Raw genomic sequence first — 23,406 nt, 5'->3', positions numbered from 1 at the left:
TGATGATAGGTTTGAAATAAATGCCATGATTTTATTTCTGTAGGGAGAGTTAACCTGGTCAGAGTTGTTGGGAGATGAATTGAGATAGATACACAGGAAAGGTGAAAGAAAACTTGTGAGAGGCTTCTATCGGTACTGTGTGAAGATATCAAAACATGCAGACAGAGCAACAATAGTAAGGTTTAGCTGAAAGGCTGTTCATTTGTTAAAAGTCCAGTCAAAGTTCAGACCAAATCCAATTGAGAACCTGTTTTTATTGCTTTTTTTCACAGACTGAGTTTGATTCATCTGCAAAGAAGATGGAGCAGTTTCATTTCCCCTCAAACTATTTTTTTTTAAATTATGCTAAGCTTTGTGTTGGTCTCTCACCAAAAATCCCAATAAAACTTTATCAAGTTTGTGAAAATCCTAAAATTCATCTTAAATAGGTCAAATATTCCTCCTTACTGTCATACATCGTGATTACAAAACAGGAAAAACTGACGGCATTATAATTCCAGTTTAATTGAGGGGATGAAAACTGACGCTCAATAAAATGTGAATCATGCAGCAGCAGAGTGCTTGTTTCAGCCACAAAGAGTAAGTCATCTGACTTACTCTCTCCCTCTCTGGCATGCTGATGTCAGTGGTCCCACTGACTTGTTGCCAAACTAATTATGAAATGCACCCCCCCCCCCCCCCCGGGGTTTTAACATCAAGAAAACTATTTCCCCTGTTTTCTTGATGGTCAATGTAAAAATGAACACAGACACAGAGAGTCCTTGAAGCTACAGGGGGTTTAAATGTCTTGTCAGTCTCCTCATCTTGCTTTTAAATTACATTTTATGAAGTGTGAAACTGTTTTTTTTTAGCGGGTCACATGTGAAGCATCGGTGGGGTCAGTGGTTTCAAAACATTCACTCTGACATATAAGATGGAAGCTGGCGGCAGAGTAACTGGAAAAATACCAGCTCAACTTCACTCCAGACCTGCATTTGTCACATTTCAGCCTCATAAAGGACACCTGACTGAGTGCTGCAGCTTCAGATGTTTATGCTGAGAAAAACACACCTCAACAGCTGAGTACAAACTGCAGATATGAAAGCATTTCAGACTGAAATTAGAAAACATTTGGCCATTCTAATATTCGCAAACTTGTCCAAAATGCAAGACGTATCTCAAAAAATTAATATTATTTACTACTTGTCATGCTGAGAGCAAAGAGGGATGAACAACCTTCATGCTTGAGCATTTATATTTGCCTAACAACAAGAATTTCTGTTGGATTATTATTTTTTTATTTAATTTAGATCAGACTGTCTGGTAGGGTTGATTTTTTTAAACTTCAGAAAGAGCTTGATATATGCTGCCAAATAATAAAAATTGTTATTCTCTATCTGATTCTGAACAGACCTCCCATTAAAGTGTGAGCTAGTTTCAGGATGAAAAATGAAAACCCCAACAAACTGATGTTACAAACTTCGAACCGTGTCTAATTTTTTTTTTTTTTTTTACAAATTACAAAACAGGAAAAACTGACGGCATTATAATTCCAGTTCAATTGAGGAGATGAAAACTGATGCTCAATAAAATGTGAATCATGCAGCAGCAGAGTGCTTGTTTCAGCCAGAAAGCCACAATCAAACGATGAGCCACCCCACAGCTGAAGCTGATAAAAAAAACTATTATAATTAAAACTCTTGTCTCATCTGCTGGGGGGATTTCCAGCCAAACAAACAGTACGTACCCTTTTCATGGCCGTGCCGTAGAGGATATAGACCTATGATGTAGGACTTCAGCGAAGGCTCGGGCAGAGCCGGTGATCTCGGGGTGTGGGGTTATTTTTAGATGCTGTCCCCCGCAAGTACACAGTTAGTTACCTGATATTGTGAGCATGTGCTGATCCCGAACATTTAAAATCTGATACGTGCACTTCCAGACAGCTTCTGGGATGGCCTACTTTGGCTGATGAATTTTCTGATCAATTATAAACAGAACCAGACTCAGTTATGGCTGCAGAGAGAGAGAGAGAGAGAGAGAGAGAGAGAACACGATTAAAGTTTTAAAAAATAAGGTAGTCGCTCATATAGAGCCTTGCATATACATTAATACTTCTTGAACTTATAGTTTGTCATGTTTCAGTAATAAATAGTAGTAAAAAATGTGAAGTAGAATAAAGTGGTTATTCATTTTCAAGTTTTCTTTTTCTTTTTTGCAAATAAAAGGAGGAATAGTGTGGTGTATCATTGTCTCTAAAAGTCAATACTTCTTTCATTGCAATTGCAGCTGCAAGTGTTTTTGTCTATCATGCCCAGGTTTGCAGATATAGACTGTAATTTTCTGCTGCCCCTTCTGATTAGATAAGACAGTGATCAGATACAACTAGAGATATGTTCATGAGCCTTCAGTAAAATCTTCTGAATGATCATTTGGTCTTCACTAATAATCGATTGCTGATTGTTCCTTCATTATTTCAGTCCCTATTTCATTCTTATAATCAGAAGTAGTTTGTTTTATGTCCTTATATTTATGTCAGTTGAGTTTATTGTTCATATTTATACTCAGGAAATGCATGTTAATGAATGTGTCAGTTTGAATGACTTTGATTTGTACTTTGATTCAATTAGGAGCTCATTGTAATGTTCCCCGATCCTTAGGATGAGAACTATTATATAATTTATCCTTTATTAGAAAAGGTCAGACAATTAATAAGGTCCTTTAATAAATGGTGAGCTATGCAAGGCTGATTAATTTATTATTATTTGTATAATTTAATATAGTACAGGATGAACCAGCTTTCTGTTGTGAAACGATACGTTTATTGAAACGTCTTGGTTCTAAGCAGGAGGAGAAGAAGGAGTGACACAAACTGCTAAAACTGTGTTGTGCCGTTGTGTAACACTGATTTCCATACACCTGTTCTTGTTTTGCCCTGTAAATCTACCAGGCAACTATTGGCATATTATTAGACTAAATTCACTTGTGAGGTAGTTGTGACTTTTTATTGACTCATAAGGGTGACGAATGTGACCCTTTTTTTCCGAACAAAGGTCAATGGGAGCCTGGTATAATTTCATGCATCTTGAGCACGGTCGTTGCGCTTCTGGAGTTGATGTGTCCTCGTGGTCTCATGTCGTCATTAAATGGAAAGGATCGTCTTACCAAAGCAAGCTATATTTTCACACACACACTGGCTTCAGGCTGGCCTTTGCGCTGCTTTCCAACACCCAGCCTAGAAAGAAGGAAACCATATTTTCTCTTGATGAAAATCAACTGATTGGAGAAGCAACTGAGAGAAGGAGCAATGGAGTTTAACAGACAAAAGGCATTTGTTGAATTTTCTTTTATCACCTTTCTGGTTCCAATCATTACATATGACATCTTTAGACTCTGATTCAGTGTTTTATTTCAGAACGCTTGGTTCGTCATGATGGAAAACGACAGATGGAAAAAAGTCCAAGCAGCAGTAGTAGCCTCAGCTTTTCTTTGAGGTTGCTCACTGAGATTGTGTCAGCTCAATGCAATGCACAACAAAGCTCCTGCTCCACATCCACTGTAACTGAGAAGGCTGTAAACGTGGCTATGTGTTTGAGGGCAACTAAAACTCTTTGTGATTTGCTCTTCAGTTGAGTCACTGTCTGGTAAATGGCCTTGAACTACTTATAGAAGAAATGCAGTGAAGTCATTTGCATTCTTGGACACTTGAGGGACGTAAAAGAAATGGCTGACATAAGAAGTGAGTCAGACAGAAAAAGCAACCAAATTAGTTAGGTGGTATCGAAAGTACTGCCATTATTTTAAAATAAATTATATAAAACTGTAATAGGAAATCCTATGAGGTTTGGGGAGAAAAAAAATGTAATCATTGCTGACTGATAAACACTTTTGTGAGTTTATGAGCTTTTACGAAACGAGTAAAAGTTCATGGAAAGACACTGAGAAAAAAAATAAACTAATTTCATCCAAGGATCTGAGAGAACTCTGACAGACAACCATTATCGTTAACATGGTATGCTAACAGCTCAGTTTACAGGCAGCGGTGACGATATTTCACAGTAACATGTCCTGGATGACAGCATCGGGTGTTGACAACCTCAGCTAATCCTCTTAATTTTTAACTCCTCTGGGATTTTTGGTAGGTGTTCAGATTTTATTTGAGCTTCTGAGATGCTAATCAGTGTCTCTCAGTCTTATTGACACAATTACGCATTGCAGCAGCTGTCCCAAAGTAAAAAAAAAAAAAAAAAAAACTAAAAGCAAAAAAATTTCCAGCTGAGCAGTATCCAAAACCAGAGAGAATAAAAACAAACATCATGTTTCAACAAGAACAAGGAGGAATAAAATATTTTAGAAAAAAAAAAAACAATACAGAGCTACTCCAACTTCATCACATCTGAAGGGTAATAATTCTAGAAAAAAAAGACAAAAATAAATGCTGTAAAAAGTACAAAACAAAATTGAAAGAAAGGAAAAACAATCCACAAAACAGATTTGATGCAATATATTTATTTCTTTTACTCTGCTGAAAATCTTAACCTGTCATTCACAGGTTGTCATTCACAATGACCTGTCACGTGAATGACAGGTTAAAAGTTTAATTTATTTTTTATTCGAATTACTCAGTATTGTGAAAACTGATATTAATTACTCATATCTCCATATATGTTAGAAAAACAAACATGCTTTCATGGGGTTTCCTTTTTTTCTCTCTCTATGGCTTTAATTGCTTTCTTTTTCTAAAAGAGTCTGTACCATGACAACCAGCACATCTAACGATACCTATAACATAAATGCAACTGCAGGATTTTCAGCATATAACCTACTTTAAATGTTGAGGAACATTTAGTCAGTGAGGTTTTGTTTAGCTGCTGTGTAAATATAAGGATCTTAGACAAAATGTGAATTGTTTTTCAAAATGTGAAAAACAAAGAAAATGCAAAAATCAAAGAAATAAGGCAGACATGTTTTGATCTCCGTAAGAAATTAAGCAACAATAAGAAAACATCTACATCAAGAAAACATCGCAAATTGTCCGTAATGATTTCGCTACGGCAGCAATTTGCCAACTCTTTACAAGAGATACCAATATACATATGTTGAAGGGTGCTGTACTATACGAGGCAGATTCTCTAGATGCATTTGGGTTTCAGGAAGAGGTAGGGTTTCTCAACCAACACAGTGAGAGCACAGCCGACTGCCAGAGTTAGCAACAGGTGGCCGAGGAACAGGTACATCTGTAGAGGACAGACACCCATTGGCGTAAAAATATGAAGGAAATAGAAAGAAAGATTTGTTAAAAAAAACAAACAAAAAAAAAAAACAATGAAGATTAAATTCTCACAAAGTTAATGTCTGTGTAGTGGATCGGCGTCTCTTGCATGCCATTGTAGAGGATGATGAAGATGGGATGGATCAGATAGCAGGCAAAGCTAATGTTGGAAAGTGGAACCCAGAAACCAAAGGACAAGAATGTCTTGATAAAACCTGGAGAAACAAATATACACTAAAACTGAGACGCTAATTCTTCCCGTCCTTTTACTACTGTTTACTTTATACAGCAATATCTAGAGTTCAAAGGTAAACATAACCTAATACCTGTGGTACAGTTTTTGGTAAAAGTAACCAAAGAACAAAGAAGAATGAAACATACGTGCTTTTTAAAATGAAATTAAGTTTTCTGCCAAACTGGAGATGTAATTGGATTTATTCAAACCTCCATAGCCCTCCTCACAGGCCAGTATGATCCAACTCACAGTCAGGGCCCAGACTGGTCTGTGCAACCCCTGATATAGAGCATGAGCCACAGATGGATAAGGTGGGGTTTCTTTCAGGATGTAGGCCAGTCCGATCAGCAAAACCATCAGAGAAAAACAGCACAACCAACCAAGCGCTGCTTGCCACTGAATAAAGTTCAGTTCAAAGTTACACATCAGCTGATGTACAAAAGACAAATGAACAGGCAAAAATATTCCATTCAGTTCTACTTTATTACAAAGTTAAGGGTTCTCAAATTCTCCAAGAATGGAAAATCCAAATAACTCACCCTTTCCTTTAATAGTTGATCTTTCTTTGTTGTCAGGTATATTCCTGCTAGGATCCCTATTAGAAATGATCCATATCTTGTGTAGGGTTTCACATAGTAGTGCAAAACATAGTTGTCTGATGTTCTGCAAAGACAAGCTCTTCAACGTAAATATGCGGACGCCAAAAGAAGAGGTAAATTTGATGTCATTTACTGAACCTCTTTCGGTTAGGAGGCTTACATTGTGGATGGCTGAAAGACTGGAAGGTGCAGACATGCAGTTATAGCAGCACTGGCCACAGTGGTGCTCACCAAAAGGCCTCCCACCACAACAGCAAACACACTCCTTTTACTGAAGCAGAAGAGACAGAATGGAAAAGGTTATTACTCTGGTTTACATGATGTTTGGGATGATGTTAAAGGATGTGGACATACAGTCTGTAAAAATAGACCAGCAGGGGGGTTGTGGCGTAACACTGGAAGTCCAGAGACAAGTACCATGTCCAGGGAATACACTGAGGAGAGATTTGGAGAGAGGCAAAAATGAGCTGAAATTCCTCCTGAAGACAAACGAAGAGCTGATGAAACTTACAATCTCGTGGACTGGCAGGAGATTGCTAACCAGCAGTAGGTTAGCCCACCAGTACGCCTTGCAGTCCGTCAACATTTCAACAAATGGGAACCAGTAGGGTCCCCACCGCACCAAAGAGATGACGCTGATGGTGAGACACACTGTGAACAGATGCAGAGGCTGAATCCTGGAGCGGGAAGACGAGGAGAGAAATGTAATCTTTCAGTCCTCAGATTTACTGTACAAAAACATTATACTTCGTTTCAACCATTACATTTGTTGACATTTTCTTACAACTCCAAATTTTAATAGATTTATTGGCATTTTATGTGTTAGACCAACACAAATAAAATGTTTTGCTTTCACTTTACTGCAATTCCCCTAATTGAAATCCAAAACTATGAGTCCACCTGTGCAAAAGTTTTATCTAAATATATGTCCAGCAGTTCTGTGGAAGCCTTTTATGGTTCTCGGATAAAATTAGTGAATAAACAGCATCGTGAACACAAAGGAACAGAGCAGACAGGTTAGGGATGAAGCTAAGAAAAGTTCAGAGTATCAGGTAGTAAATCAATCAATATAATGAAAAAGTTGCTTATAGGAGCACAGCTCAGGACCTTGCATGTACAGCCAGAGCTACAGGGGAATGGTGTACATCAAAGACTACATGTTACAACGGGAAAAATCAAAGTCCAGATTGAAGTCCAATTGTGGAAAAATTCTGTATAGACTCTCTCAACCAATCTGACTGAGCTTGAGGTACTTTGCAAAGCAGTTTGGGCAAAACTTTCAATCGCTAAAGGTGGTAAAGACATACCTCAAAAGATCTGAAGTTCTAATTGCAAAGATACTAACGCCACACATTTCTCAGATTTTTAATCGCAAAACAAACAACAAACCAGGTTCCATTTCCCTTCCATGTCACAATTATGTTGCTCTTTGTGTTGGTCCCTCAAATAAAATCCCAATGATGAAATACTGAAAAATGCCTATGTGGTGTGAACTATTTTGGAAGGCACTGTAATATAGTCTTCCAGTTATGATATTTTGCCTTTTAATCCTCTTGAAGAGATAGTTGGCAACCAGACCGAGACTTAAATTGTCTTCTGCCTCGTCGATTGAGCTCAGCAAAGACCTGGCACTGAGCAAACCCCTGAAAAGTAAAGTTATAAGAAGTTAGAAATCACTTTATGCGCCACGATAAGGTTAGCAGTATTTCAGTCAAGTCTCACCCCAGCAGTAAGAAAGTGTCAACGGCGAGAAAAACAGGCCCGCTGATGGTGAGCACATATACTGGGCTGCTTTCGACTGCTTTCCTCCATGTTTTGTAGTTATCTACAATGGGAGACACGACAATGTGAACACAATGTTTCTGAAGACGTTGCAGACTGTTTCTTACCTAGGTTGTTAATAATTGGGAACTGTGCAGAATGGCCACATATAATCCACAGCAAGCTGAGGACGCGAATGCCGTTCAGAGAGGTGTAGTTTTCACATCGGGCAGAGGGGACGGTGCTGAGGACTCCCTTGCTAGTTGTCTGCAAGGAGAATGCTTGAAAGCAGCTGGAAACACAGCGTTGAGAAAGACACTGTCCAGCAGGGCCGATTCTGCCTGTAAAAATAAACATCTGAGTACTTGTCTATTAGCAGGAGATCAAATGAAAATTCTTCTTACCATTTTCCTCTAATGTGCCCCCATTCATTTCATTGCTGGCCAAGCCATTGGTTTTCAGGCTGCCATAAACGTTTAAATGGGAAAACTCTGTTGTGGGATTGACCGTGCTGCTCTGCTCTGATCTTCTTAAGGCTGTGAACAGGGTGGCCACCAGAGGAATGGCTAACATTACACAGCACACACACCTGTGGAGGGAAAAAGATTTAGTTTAACTCGACCATAGGCATTGAAGAACAAGCATGCAGAGGGATGGGAGTGATATCAAGGGATGACTAATATACTGACATGCAGGCGATGTCTGATGCATCAAGAGCAACTGCGTCAGCCATACAGTGAGTCATGATTAGCTCCCGAGAAGACTGATTGGTCAGGATTGGAGGTAATGGACCAAGGAGGGACTTCTGGTTAAGCTGAAGTCTGTCTATTGGGAAAATAGGTACCACGTGAGGAAAATGTGAAAAATAATCCCAAAGCAGAGAAAGACAAATATGCAGAAAATCTGTCTTAACACTCACCACACTGCACCAGCTGCTTCACATCGTCTTCCCCACATGAGTCAGGAACACAAATGCCCACAAAATACTGTGTTGCTCCCTGCAATAGCAGGAAAAAAAAAATATATATATATATACAGTTTTTCTCTATAACCTACCATCCATCCATCATTAAGATTTTTATTGGTATTCACCTGCTTCAGGAACACCTGGCAGTAGTGTGTAGAGAAGCTGGGGCCGATGGCAGAGCGACACTGCTGCGGCGAACCAGGCTGGTTCACGTTACCGTCTTTAACACTGCTGCCCATCTTTCCAAAGGAGTCGTACACTTTTTTTTAAAAAGGAGAGAAACATTGCCCCTTACTTTTTCCATAGGAATGACAAATCCTTTTGGGTGAGACATTCATCTGCTTTGATATGTAAGTAGGTCAACTTTTAGCCCAAGAGGGGGGAAAAAAAAAAAAATCTATACATTAGAACGTGTGTTTCAATGAGGCTCGTTTGCCAGATTATTTTTATGACAACAACCTCAAAGAAAACAAACATATTTTTCATTAAACCCACTTTTCTGTCTTAAAAGTAATGTTTTATAGCTTTGAGCAGAAAATCCTAATTAACACAAATAAAGGCTAAACAGTACCCTAAAAAAACATTAAACATTTTTCTTTAAACTTCCAGTAATGTATTTATTTATTTACACTCACTACCAGTTAAGTATTAGAAAGAGTGAAATGTTTATTGTGTTCTTGCTTTAAAGTTTTTTATTTTATTTTTTAATGACCATGTATACTACATTGCATTTGTAAGGATTCAATCCAAATATATGCCAGGTGATTTTCAACCAAAACCTGGGATCTGTTGATAAAATAACCTTTTGATGGCCCAGTCTGCCAAACCACAAGGAAAATATTCCACAGGTGTCAGCACTTACTGAGAGCAGCATATTCCTTTGGCTTGTCCTGGTTTAATTCCCAAAGGAATGTGTCGACGTCCTTCATGCATCTTTGCAATATACTGTAGTTAAGTGAGTTTCCAAGTACGACGCTGCTGCTCACTAACAGAAGAAACACAAGCCAACCAAGGGCCATTTCAGTGCCGACTGCACCTCTTTTGTCCACAAGATGCTTAAATAACAGAAAGGGTCACCTCACCAAGGAGAGAGAAGCATGAAATTGATCTTCTTAAGGAGAAATGGAAAACGGCTTTGGAAACTGGTGCAGGGAGGATTTTCTGCATCAGGTGTGAACGGCATCTAGTTACTTGAAAAACAGAAAAATCAGAGCTGAACAAGTCACTGCACAGCATGACAGTAATTAATGTGGAATCACAATCACGGTCTGCTTTCCTGAACAAGCACCAGGCAAATTTAATTTCATCAACCAACCAACCAAATTTGAATTTAAGTAGAGCACATTTTGAATTTGCTTTTAAACAAGAATCATGTACTTGAGAGCATCACTAGTACAAAGCAAACTTCGACATTGCTACAGCGATTGATGTGTAGTAACCTCCTGTATGTAATATATTTCTAGTAGTATTTTTTTCTTACTTTTTACTTCCATAAGTAATATTATAACACTGCTCTTCCTTGAGTACAATTTCTGACTGTTCTACCCACCAGTTACCTCACCTAAGAAAGAACAAACATGTTTAACCAAACATGGGGGGCCACTGTGGCTCTGTGACTAGAATAGTCGTCTTGTTATAGGAAAGTTGCAGGTTCGATTCCAGCTTCCTCCATGTTGAACGTGCCCCAAACTGCCTATTTATCTGCATAAAATAAGCTATCAGTTTATAAATGTGTGAGCATTTGTGAGGGTGAATGTGACTCTAGTGTAAAGTGCTTCGAGTGGTCAAAATGACAAACTTATCCCTGATAGAACTTCAGAGACACTAGAAAGATGCCTGCATTTATTTTAAAAAGTACCTTAATAACAATAAATATGCGGCACCCATGATAATATCAGTGCAAAGTGCCCACTAGGGGGAGACGTTGTCTCACCCACCAAGCAACCGAAAGAGAGCAAGAGCTTTATCTGGAAACAGTGCGACACAGGCAGGAAGAAAAGTTGTAACACAAACCTTCATTGCTCAGCAAAGCTTAACTGAATTTAATTAATTACAAATTTACAAATACTGAAAGAGAAATTATGTGTAGTGTTGTATGACAAAAGTCAGTCAAGAATAAAATGCATTCAAAAATGTGTTGACCAATGAAAATTTGAAAGTGACAGTGACGTAAAGGATTAATGGCACAGGAAAAGAACCCATTTCATTGCACTTTAAATTTGTACAACGGCATCAATACTTTTCAGCACCCTTAGTAAAAAATTTTAAAAAGTTTGCCTGCATGTATTTCTTTTTGTCTTCATATCACACTCCACAAATTTGAACAAGTCTGACCACGGAGGAGAAATTATTGTGGCCAAACGAGCAGCAAATGGCAAAACGCACTGTAAACAGGTGACTATGGCAAGCCATTAGTATCAATAATAAGACATTTATTAACACCTTGCTGTGAACTGTAAATCACAGATTTTGTTTTTGTGCCATAGCGTTGTGAACTTTAATGAACAACAAATGGTAGTGCTCTTTACCAGATTTTAGGGCATTTTACCCAATAAGTACATTGCAAGGGCAGACACAACCAGAAAGATAAGTGATCTTTTGGAAATTACTGAAAATTACTGAAAGTACCTGCCATTCTGCTCCTGTCTTAATCATATCCAGTTTCTCAGAAAAGTTTGGTATGATGTTTAACTCACTTATTTTCTGATAGTAAAATATCAGAAAACAATGTGTTTCCTTAGAAAAAAAAAATGGACATTACGTTATTTACAGATTGCAAAGAGTCATGTTGATCCCCTAAGGCCACACTGCCACTCATGCAAATACATAAACATTACAGGGTAAAATCAGCACTTTCATAAAAAAGAGATGTTTCTTTGGCAAAATAAATCTTATATAGGGCTTTTTTTAAAGTGTGAAGTCATAATAGTGCAATAAACCATTTTACAAGCTTGCTAATTTTTAAACTTTCTACACATCTTCACTTTATATCGGTGTGGAAGGCATTGCTGGTTTCAATGCAAACAGTGACAAGTGAATTCATAATATTTTTTCAGGGAACAGCTGATGTTTAATATGCATTTAGGATTGGGTCACTTCTGGCATTTTTCTCTGTTTATTGACATAAACAATAATTTTGCACACAAGCATGAGAACTTTTTAAAAAACGGTAGAAGCAGCAGTTAAGACACGTAATTATTACACAATTCACAGACTGCTTCTCACATGCAGCTTTACAGTGCAAAAATATTAAGATCCTTATCGGAATGTGGATGGAGTTGTGTGTCAGAAGCCGAGAAGACACTTAAAGATTTCATTTTATTCTTTTTAAAAAGAGACTAGTTTTTATTTGAAGCGAACTTTCATGGTTACTTTTGAGCGTCCAGTATGTTACTTGAAGTAAACAGCAATTACAGTGTAATCGATTTGGTGAATCAGAGAGAGACTCTCATAACAAACCTAACAAAGAGTTGAGTGAGGGCTATTTCATCATCTTATTTATGAAACATGGACTGGCCTAAACATGGTGTTAAGAGTCTACATTCTTTATTTCAGAAAAAAGAACATCATGCCTAGAAATTCAGTGGTGGTGTAGTGGTCAGGGTCAGCTATGGTGCTTCAAAACATAGCCATCTTGCCACCATTAGCTGCAACTCAAAGTGGCTCATTAAGTTATTATTATTATTATTTTTTTACTCAGTGATAAAATGTGGTTGACAATATGAAACGTCTATGATTTAAAAAAAAACAAACAAACAAGCAAACAGGAAAAACTGAAGAAACTTATAGGAGGCAAACATTTTTTTTCCACAGCGTTGTAACTGCCTGAGGCAAAAGTGACACAGCCTTAACAGAATTGCAACATTATTTGGGAGTTTCTGAAGCTTGGTCTTGAATGGTCCTGTTATGAATATGTAGCTCGACACCAATTTGAAACTGTGTTCCTCATTTTTCAAACGTACAAAGCCCTGACTGCTGTCTACTACCAATAACACTCTTTCACAAAATACTTGACTGGTGATTTAGACTCCAGGTCAACACACATCTGGTCAACCCTGGCTGCTCCTCTTCTTAGCCATGAAGTGAGACAATGACAGTACTTTGAACACTGACTTGTGTGCAGGTTAGCCTGTTTCGCAGTCTGTGAGACCAACCAGAGCCAGTTTAGGCCAATTTTACACATTGAATTGGTTGAGTTACAGTGAGTTAAGACCAAACAGGAACCTGAAAGATGTGGTATTTGAAATTTATATTTAAGATGTACCAGTGGCCAGATGCCTGAAAGTTGTTTTGTGTTTTTTTTTTTTTTTATGTAAATCTTATGCATCCGATATGTTTTAGTCTTGAGAATTGGTGATGTCTTTAACATCTGTCATGTCTGATGATGACTATTGACCCTGTCAAGTTAACTATTAGCTAATAGTAAGCTAATACTTACTTTATATAAGCTGATGATCATGTATTGATAAGCCGTTACAACCAGAGGCGATTTAAGCACAGGCTTGACTTTGTGACTTGTTCCATGAAAGAGGCTGCTGACAAAAAAGGAACCTCACTGTTCCTTTAAAAAGTAATTGAAACACTATTGCGATAATGTTTTATTAACTAGCTATGTGCTATTAATATTTCAGCTTCTCTGCCAAGGTTACATTCATTTTCAGTAAGATTCAAGGCAGTGCACATTCATCATAATTCCAACATCGACATACAATTTAAAATATATAAAAGTTATTATAAAGGAAAAAAAAAAAACTATCTAATAATCAGTTAAACATTGTTATGGATATGTCCACTGTGCTCTAAAGACAAATTGACACTAGCAATCTGGAAATGCTAAATATTTTATCTTTTAAGTATTTTGGAAAAAATATATTTACCTCAAAGAGCTGCCATGACGAGGAAAAATATGAAATATTAAGTTTACAAATTTTACAATTGTTCTTGAGTTTGGCTGAGGACTATTTGGCAAAAACAAATTATTGTTTGAGGTGCTCAATAATTTTTATTTGACCTTTACTTTATTCATTCAGGTTTTGGAATCATTGTTCATTTTTCTATTCATCAGACTTTTTGTTGGATGCAGTTTGTTTTTAATAGGCCAGAAATCTTCCAAAAACTCAAAGTTCCTATAGATTAAATTGTTTTGGCATCTAGCATTTTCAGGCTAATTATAGATGCACAGCTGCATTTTCTTATCATGGCAATAAAGAAAAAAAGTAGTTAATTTGTTGTAATTGCAGTTTCAGAGTATATTCTGAAATTTAGGTCCTCAACAAAGGAAATACCTGTACCTGTAGCTTTAATTTTTTTTTTCTGCCAGACTTTTGTTGAATATCAGAAGCACTAAAAACTAGACTGCTAATCAAATGCAGATTATAATAGTGGTTTTATACATTGTCTTGTCGTAGTGGTAATAATAATTTGGAAATAAACAGGTCATCTTAAAAAAAATTACTCAAAGTCTATTGAAAATTCTCTGTACAAAAACGTTCCTGATATTTTTGCTGAAAGACACAAATGGAGACTTTGACGTGTATTAAATTTTCTTGCGTGTATATTCTACTGTTTACATAAAGTTGTACACTACAACATCATGTATTTACAGGATAACCACATCTACAGGAGGTACCACAGGTTTAAGGAACTTATGGAATGGTTATAATTAATCTCTCTCTCACTTCTGAGCAGCGCTAAGGGTCTTTGACCTTATGAACGCCATCCCATGTGTCCTCATGTGAGTTTTCAAATGTCCTTCAGTCTCAAACGTATTCCCACACACCTTACATTTGGTATTCGGCGTCCCGTCATTGTTCTCGTCTACAACATCCAATTGGTTTTCCCGTTGACTCTCTTCGTCTTCCCGGTCTCTGCCATTATATCTACCGAGACTCTTAAGCTCCTTTAGCCGATGGACGATGAAGAGGTGTCGGGCCAGCGAGCGGGGGGAGGTGTAGCAGAGTCCACACTCCTGACACTGGTGGGATGAGCCGTCAGACTTGTGCTGGGGAATGTGCTTGTGGAAAGCAGCAATATCCTCAGTGGTGAAGCCACAGACGGCACATTTGTGATTTTTGAGAATGTTCACTTTTAGCCTCTTCAATGGTTGTGAGTCGGAACACCTGGAGTTCAAGCCTGGAGACTCCTCGTCTTCATCTGGGTTTCTTTTGGGGCTTCGGTTCTGAAAAGACAGCAAAAGATGAGCTCAGGGTAGTAGCTTTTCCATGAAGTGCAAAACTCACTGGCATCAATCTGACAAAGAATTCAGTACTTTAGGAAGTGCAACAAAACAGCAGATTAGCCAACACTAGGTCCAACATTTCAGCTCAAAAACTGTGATGAGAGAAAATGAATAATTCATAACAGGCCACGATTGCAACAAATCAGAAAGATAATAGAAAAACTGGGAAAAACGCAACAAAAATATTTATAAAAATAAAACATGAATCAAATAAAAGGTATTTTTTCATTTATAAATATCAAACATAAAAATAATAAAGCAAAAACACTTAATATAAAGAAGTAACAAAGCACAGAAAGCCTTTATGTAACTGTTGAAAACAAAATAGCAATAAATGCAAAGACAGAAGTTTTGGCACACATTAAGTTGTGTGCCAAAACTTTAAGTTGTTAAATTCATGCGGATGTACCGTTTGCTTGTCAGGTGGCGTCTCAACATTCTCAGTCCTTCCTGCTGGGTGTTTACCTCCATGAATCATCTGAATGTGCTGGTCCAGCAGCACTCTTTTGGTGAAGGGCTGACTTAGAGCAGGGCAGTGTCTGGAAATTAATATCAATAATAAGACAAACAGAATCATTTTTGCTGCTGGACTACGCACATTGTGTAGTAATTATAATTTCTTACATTAAATTGTGTGTGTGTGGAAGAAACCATCCAGTTGATTTTAATGTTCTTTCATATTTCAACTTTTTTTTACTTAAAAACTCAAATTTTACTTTCATAGCTGAACTGAATGGTTGTGTGTAGAAAATTTAGCTCAGTACTATTAAGGACACATTTATGGATTTGTGTTAATACAGAATTACAGCTGTTGATTAATCACTCTCAGTAGGGTGGTGGTGGTACTCACGGGCAGGTGTAGACCTTTCGTAGTCCTTTATGTTTTAGACGGTTGTGTCGGCAGAGGCTGTGGGAGGAGCTGAAGGACTTATCACACTGTTGACATGGATGCTTCTTCAGTGTCTGCAGTTTGAAGGTTACATTTGAAGAGTCACAAACAAAGCGAAAGAAAACGGTCTCTTTTTATAACAACACTGCAGAGCATTCACCTTGCCGTGTTCACGCCTCATGTGTGTGACAAACAGCTCCCTGGACCTGAGGGGGGCGCTGCATTCTCCACATGTGTATCCTGAGCTGACAGGGCTCCTCAGGTCTGCTGCACAGTTGCTGTTGGTTGTCTTCAGTGGCGACGACGAAGGCTTCTTTTCTCCCTTGCCTTGACAAAAGACGTTCTCTCCGTCTTTGTTGTTATTTTTCGGGATGTTGCTGTTGGCGCTGTTGGAATTGGTGGGCTTGGCGCTAAGTGGAAGGTTGATCCCCAGGTTCGGTGGACCCTCGATGGTCGTCAGGGTTCCATGGATGGCCTGAGAAGATCCACAATAGCACCTTTTAACATGTTAATATTCATAATGTGCCATGAACCACTTCATTAAATTAATATGACTAAAGTGATTGGCATTAGGTGTTACAAGAGAAGGTTTAATTCAGCTTGGTTTGACGTTTTAAATAGAACAGTAAGGCTAAATCCTGATTTAAAAAAAAAAAAAGGAAACAAATTGTGATTACCTTAATATGGTCCAGCATCAGCTGCTTCTGTGCATAGTGCATCGAACAGTCGGGGCATTTAAAGACGGAAACTTTAAAATTGGAAATATGCTGCTCAAAATGTGAGCTGAGCAAGGACTGGAGAGTGAACACTGTGTCACACATGGAACATTTATATATCACCCTGGAAGACAGAAAATGTCATAATTATTAGGAAACTTCAGACATAGCAAAATGTAACAGACTCAAAGCATCCTCTTCAATTTGAGCTATAGTCGTATTTACAAAAGCCAATTCTAAAACTGTTAGGGTTTGTTCAAGAAATACGTAAATTTGTGTTTGTTAAATAAATCCCACAGTACCTCTCGAAATACTCAGTAAAATACTGAGTTATTTTGAAGTAGTTGCATAATGTGAGAAGTTTGCTAAATACCATGTGAATTTATATTGCCATGTGCTCTTGTGCACAGCCATTACTGTGTGGTTTGGCTCAGTCACAAAGCATGACAGGACTAGATTGCAACAAACAATCTGGTCTGAAGAGAAGATCATCAGGACTGACATTTAGGACTTGTAAAAGTCTACGGTCAGGAAAAGGAAAGCTAACATCTCTATAAACCCCACACTTAGACTTTTACCTTCAGGTTGGCACTGCAGAGTGCTAATTGCAAAAACAAGTCGTTAAAAAGTGTAATCATTTTGATGAACAGTATCCAGATAGATACTATGCACATTTGCACTTTGACCTTGTCTTAATATAAAAAATACCCAGTATATACGTTCTTGAACAATTCATTTTCCACCAAATTTTATGTTATCTGCTTTTAAATTTCTGACCACTGAGAGCAAAACGGGACCAAAGTCAAATTCCTTGTTGGTGTGCACAAATTTTAACCAATAATGTAGATTATTGGTTCTCTGTGTGAGATTATGCTACTGCAATAAAAGCTTAATGTATTTGAAGTTTTTAGCATTTCCCGTCAGCAAGTAAACAACTGTTCCTGAACATTGCTTGTCGTCAGTGCTGCTGACGCTGCATGGTGTGGTTAGGTGTTAGGTGGTTAAAGGTTTCCATGTGGAAAAAACAAACACAATTTAAGCCGCAGTAATGAAAAGCAGCAAATCCTTCTGCTGAGAAGGAAGCCAAGGATGGTTATCTAGACAGAAAGGAATTGGACATGGGGTTTACGTTACATGAGCGCTAACTTGTGTGAATAAAAGAGAGGTTGGGTGTCTGCAAATGTGTAGGCTTAATTTAAATAAAAGATAAATGATAATACAGCCGTCAAAATTAAATAAACCGTTAAAGTGTTGAAATCTATAAAATAGATTTTTTTTTTTTATTGTTATTCTAAACACATTGTAAACAAAAAAGGACCTACTTGGGCTCGCCTGCCTTGGCCCCTGGATGCTGTGTGTATGCATGGGAGTGAGTTCCTGGTGCAGACTTGAAGGCCATGGGGCAGAGTGGACATTTGTAGAAAACCTCACAGTGCATGTTCTGGATGTGAGACTTGAGAGTTGCAACATCAACAAAGATCGTGCTACAGTGAACACAGCTGGAAAACAACACAGAAAAAACAAACAAACACAAAGGCAAGTTGAACAAACTATGAATAAAATAAAGTCAAGCCAAGTTTTCAGATTGAACCTTGTTTAAAGTTGTTGTTTTTTTTCCATCATTTTTCCATTACTCTTCCAAACAAAAGGTTAGGCAGCAGAACAATAATCCAAAGAATAAGACATCCTCCCTTCCTTTACCCTAAAAAACTGAATTGCCCTCATCAAAGTCCAAACCTAAATCCGATTTCGAAATGTGACATGATCTTAAACAGGTCGTTTCAGCTCAAAGATCCTACAGTGTGTCTGAATTAAAAAAAAAAGAAATATGTGAGGAAAATTTGTATAAATTTGCATTCCACAATTATGAAAAAGTCCTATTAGTTATTGTAAATCCTTGATGACAGTTGTTGGTCCCCTATTAAATTAAATCATTTGAAAGTTACTTATGTTCTTAAATACAAAAGAAAAACAAAATAAATAAAAAACTATACCAACAAGTAAGCTATCAGGCTCACACTAAATTGTCTTTAGATGTATGTGTGAGTGTACATTGTTGTAATGTGTGTTGGTTCTATGATGGACTGGCAGCCTCTTAATGGAGTACTCTACCTCTCACCTAATGACTTCTTTGATATGCTCCAGCCCTTCTTCGATTGAGGCGGTATGTTAATGAGGGAGTGAGTATTTCTCTGCATTTGGCCTTCAGGGACAAAAATGTCAAGAATTGATTGAAAACAGGTTTTTAACTGGTCTATTATTGCTTGAAAACAACAAAAAAAAGTATTTTTTAATAGCCTGTATCTTGGATGACTTAACCACAAGGATTGTGACTGTCACCTTTTGTCCCTGTCATTTTGTCCTGAATGATGTGTCATGAAGCGATATTAGGTGTCAAGCTGAAGCCAAATTGCCAAGAAACCAAGCTAAATAACTGCAATTAAAATGACAATTAAAATGGTCTTTGGACATTGAAGTAAGAAAAAGACCACTTAGAGTGAAACATTGGTTCTCTTCAACAATGAAATGTACGCAACCACTGGAAACGATATCCCAGCAAAAGAGAGACTAGAAGTGTGGATAGTTTTGGTTTTAATTAAGATATGCTCACCAATAGCCGATTCTGCGAGTGTAGTGCAGGCAGTTCTTGGTGACGTGGGACTGAAAGTGAACAGAGCGACAACTGGCACCACACTCTGGACAAATATAAGGGGACTTGTGCTGATGGATTCGTTGGTGTGACAGAAAGCTGCATTGATTTGGAAGAAGCATCTGGCAAACTGTGCATGTTTTCTGTGAAAGAAGGAAATACATGTTTTTATGTTTTATTTTTATGAACAAGCTGGAACAATTATGCAAAAATGCAGGAATATTACAGAGACACAGAGTGATCGGTATTAACACTACAGGCCAGGACAGACAAAAAAGAAGACTTCCACATATTTTTAAACTGTGGAAGGAAGTTGGAGTACCGTGCGAGAACCTAGACATGCACAGGGAGAACAGGTAAACTCCATGCAGAGCTTACTTGTTCTCCCTGGGATTCAGACAAAGGACTTTTTTGGGTCCAGGCAACCATACAAACAACTGTATACCCTTGCAGCCCTTATCAAGCCTTAGCCTTTTTTTTTTTTTTTGAATAACATGGTACCTACCTGACTGTTAGATTCTGGTGCTTGTTGATAGTGCATGGCCAGTGAACTGTCATCCTGGAATATTTCATTGCACTCCAAACATTTCAAGTTGTGCCGACCAAGCTTTGATGCATCATCCTCCAAAGGCATGGCTGCCATAAGGGGAGCGCTGCAAGGAGCTGATATCACTGTAGTCTGGTTACCACCAGCAGTCTTAGCTTGTGTTTGATTTGCAGGCACCTGTACTTGAGATGTGGGGGTGTTGATAGTGATACACGGGGCCACAGGCAAATTTGATGAACTAATCATCTGATCTGCAGGAATGGGTTTGAGGATTAGATGTGAGCACTGCATGACCACCCCTTTGTCCTTGTGTCCTCTTGCATGAGATAAAAGACTACATTTGTTGTAGAAAACCAAACTTTTGGCACAGTGGTTGCAGGTGACCTCGATTCGCACACTCCTGCGTTCGTAGTGGTGTGTCAGGCTCTTTTCAAGAGCAAACGAGTCTCCACACTCCAGGCACTTGTAGCCCCGGGAGGGTAGTGAAATACAGGCTGAGGTTGGCGGAGACAGGTTTGGGACATACACAGGAAGAGGATTCAGGCTACTTAGAACTTTATTGAAAGCATCTACTACAGAGCCTTGAGAGCTTGTGAACACCTGAACCCGAGAGACTTTTTTGGAAGCTTGGCCAGTGACACCAGTCTGTTTACTCTGTTGTGATCGTTGTTTCTGGGAAGGTTTCGAGGAGCATAAGACCTGCTGAAGATCACAGGCAACAGATGACACCGTCTGAGGAAGAAGACTGAGGTTACTAAGATGCACTGTCTTTGGCACAAGTTTAGCACTGGCCAAACTGGAGGCAGGTACCATGACCGTTTGTTGCTGGATAGCATTTGCGGCTTTCAGGATAGCACTGCTGGCACTTTGCACAGATGCGGCAGGGATGACTGTTGCTTTGACTGTCGTGTTGTTAGCCAGCTTAAGGTTAATAACTTGTGAACCAGCTGTTTTGACTGCGGATACTGGCAGGAAAGCTGTTGCCACAGGCTTAATAGTCATTTGTTTCGTGATTTCAATTGACTGGCACCCGCTGGTTGCTACCACGGCTGATGGCAAAGAGGGCCTTATTGGCGACGTAAAAATTGTGCTGGTGGTTGTCATAAGACATGGACTATTGTCTTCATTCTTCAAGCTTTCTGTTTCAAATTCCGGAAGGACTCTACTGACAGTACGCTTGATCTGTCCAGAAGAGGTCTTAATTGTTTTAATTCTAACCTTTGGAATGACTGGAGTGGTGTCTGTGTTAGAAGCAGGAGAACCTTTGCTGCTGCCCTCACTGATGACACCAGAGGGGCTTTCTGGTTCCCTGGTAAGAAAGTTCTTTGTCAAGTCAATGTCTGACTCTTGCTCCTGTAGTCTCTCTATTGCTCTGAGATTTTCTTTAGACAGTTTAGGCTCTTTCTGTGCTGGCATAGAGTCCAACACCTCAAAGTCTGCAGTGTCAGATGTTTTGCCACTTAGTGATGCAATAGCTGCTATACAAGAATACAGTTTTGTGGGGGACTGGTCTTTGACTTGTGGGATCCTTAGCACATCAACTAGCTCAGGTGACTTTCTAGCATCCATGGAGGCTTGATTTTGAGGTTTGAAAAAATTGTCTTTCGGGGTTTTTTCTGGTAAAGGTAATTGAGATGGACGGTAAGAACATCTCCTTTGACTCTGATTCCCGTTTTGACCTGATTCGTTGTCAACCTTTGAAACCTGGTCCTCTGCTTTAGCAGTGGAAGTAAAGAAAGCTTGGCTTTTCTGTATGCCATTTGTGTCAGCTACCTCAATTTTGTCCTCATCATCAAACTCTTCAGCACTAGATATTGGACTGAACTGAGTGAAAGTAGGAGATTGAGGACTGATTTTATATCCATCATCTCTGGGAACTTTCAATCCTTTCTTAGTGTGTTGAACAACTGGTGGTGCTGCTGATAAGCAGCCATTAGATAGTCCATTGCCAACAGCACTTGCTTGGGAATGAGAGCTAAAATACTTGTCTTTTTCAAATTTGGTTCCATCATATTCACTTGTGTCTGTGCTGCGAATGTTTTTTACAATTACACTAACACCAGCATCATGTTCGCTGCAGGAGTTGTGAGACTCATCTTCACAGTCAGTCCCCCGATTACTCTGTTGCTTGAGTTGTCCATCTTGCTCATCTTGGTGACCAGATTCAATGGCGGCTTTAGGATCCACCATGTCAGGGATGTTAAAGGCCGCCAGTAGGTCGTCAAAGTCAGGCGTCTTCATATCTCCCATGTTCCTTCCCTTGTTCTGATGACTAAGTCACCTGAAATACACAAATAAATTGAGAACAGGTTTAATTAAGCTTGAATTGCCCACTCCAAGACAGATGCTTTGATCACAACATTTTGGAATATGTTTTTGAACTAAAAATGTTCCCTCAGTATTTGATATAGTTTGCTAATTTAAATATGATCAAAAATAATTGTGTATGATTATTTATTTTTACATCTAATACAACATATTCCTGGCATTAACTCAAAACATTTTTTTGTGGTAATTGGAGTCTAACATAGTGGGCAATCTGGTAGCTCTACTAAATGCTTATGCGCTAATGCTGGTGATCTAGTCTTATTGTTCTCTGAAAAGGAGTGAGAACACACACACACACACACACACACGGACACTTGCAACTGTTTTAGATTTGCATAGGTTCACATGGAGCTCTTGAACATTTTGAAATACACAGAACAAGCAAATTTGGGGCAACACCTGGTTCAGGTAGTACATGTAAAATCCCCACAAAATAAACCTTTTGACAGGCAAACAACTGCTCTCATAAACTCAGAAAATATGGATGCATTAAATTAGTTTTTTGAGCTTCCCCAAAACTTCACCAAGACATAATTCGAAAACCAGTTTATATGTATGTTTTGTGGTTTTTAGCCCGTTAACCACCAAGTGGCGTTAGAATTTCAACGATCTGGCTCAAACATTTACTGTCAGATGAAAGATAAACTAATAAAAATGTTCAGAAACCAAGCAAGAGTCTCACTGTGCACAGCGAAACCAATTTCACTGCTATAGCCTGACAATCTGAGAAAATTTGCATACTTAACTGCTGCTGCTCACATGCAGAAAAGCTTTACAGCATGACAAAAAAGCATTTGAGTTGTTTTGCCACACTGACCACAAACAAGTATGCAGGGGTCAAGGTGAGGCTTTCAATATAGAAACACTGGGGCAGCTGCCAAGCATGGTGAAGGTAGCATCATGGAGTCATGCTGTGGAGTTATTTATTTCTCAGTGATATTGGTGCATTCAATTAAGTGGGTAAAGTATAAAAAGGGTGATTACTATCACCAAACACTCCAACTTTACCACAAACTAACAGCTAACAGCTAGGAGGCTGAAACGTGGACATAACTTGGTGTTCCAGCGGCACAGTTATTTTTAACACATGTCCAAACTGCTTGTGTAATGCACAAAGCAAGTTAGCATAAAGCTTCTGGGTGGCACCAACCCCTACTCAAAAAAAAAAAAAAAAAAAAAAAAAATTGAGAAAAAAATTAAAATTTTGGGTCAGGGTTTCAAAAACAAC

General features: G+C 38.5%; 2 protein-coding genes across 2 annotated transcripts in view; both read right to left on the bottom strand.

Moving 5' to 3' along the window:
- Positions 1-4,532: 4,532 nt before the first annotated feature.
- oacyl (O-acyltransferase like) lies at positions 4,533-9,924 on the bottom strand. The gene is made up of 15 exons (XM_015040539.1): positions 9,673-9,924; positions 8,936-9,069; positions 8,763-8,841; positions 8,533-8,668; positions 8,248-8,432; positions 7,972-8,184; positions 7,805-7,907; positions 7,624-7,725; positions 6,594-6,759; positions 6,437-6,516; positions 6,243-6,353; positions 6,023-6,146; positions 5,693-5,879; positions 5,321-5,463; positions 4,533-5,213 (listed from the first exon to the last, which is right to left on the bottom strand). Exons 1-15 carry the CDS (start codon positions 9,827-9,829, stop codon positions 5,109-5,111), a joined length of 2,025 nt encoding a protein of 674 aa, XP_014896025.1. The 5' UTR covers positions 9,830-9,924; the 3' UTR covers positions 4,533-5,108.
- Positions 9,925-11,861: 1,937 nt separating this feature from the next.
- The window catches only part of znf532 (zinc finger protein 532), a 23,786-nt gene continuing 12,241 nt past the window's right edge, over positions 11,862-23,406 (bottom strand). The window contains exons 4-11 of the mRNA XM_015040537.1: positions 19,809-22,131; positions 19,265-19,446; positions 17,976-18,152; positions 16,615-16,777; positions 16,098-16,412; positions 15,899-16,011; positions 15,458-15,587; positions 11,862-14,988 (exon numbers count right to left, since the gene is read on the bottom strand). Coding sequence (XP_014896023.1) covers positions 14,485-14,988; positions 15,458-15,587; positions 15,899-16,011; positions 16,098-16,412; positions 16,615-16,777; positions 17,976-18,152; positions 19,265-19,446; positions 19,809-22,100 — 3,876 coding nt within the window. The 5' untranslated portion in view covers positions 22,101-22,131 and the 3' untranslated portion in view covers positions 11,862-14,484. The remainder of the gene's footprint in view (positions 14,989-15,457; positions 15,588-15,898; positions 16,012-16,097; positions 16,413-16,614; positions 16,778-17,975; positions 18,153-19,264; positions 19,447-19,808; positions 22,132-23,406) is intronic.

Source organism: Poecilia latipinna, unplaced genomic scaffold (genome assembly GCF_001443285.1).
Source record: "Poecilia latipinna isolate Pla-1442-1.1 unplaced genomic scaffold, P_latipinna-1.0 Scaffold515, whole genome shotgun sequence".
Taxonomy (NCBI): domain Eukaryota; kingdom Metazoa; phylum Chordata; class Actinopteri; order Cyprinodontiformes; family Poeciliidae; genus Poecilia; species Poecilia latipinna.
Note: the sequence above shows the minus strand (reverse complement) of the source record. Positions and strands in the feature narration are given on the sequence as shown.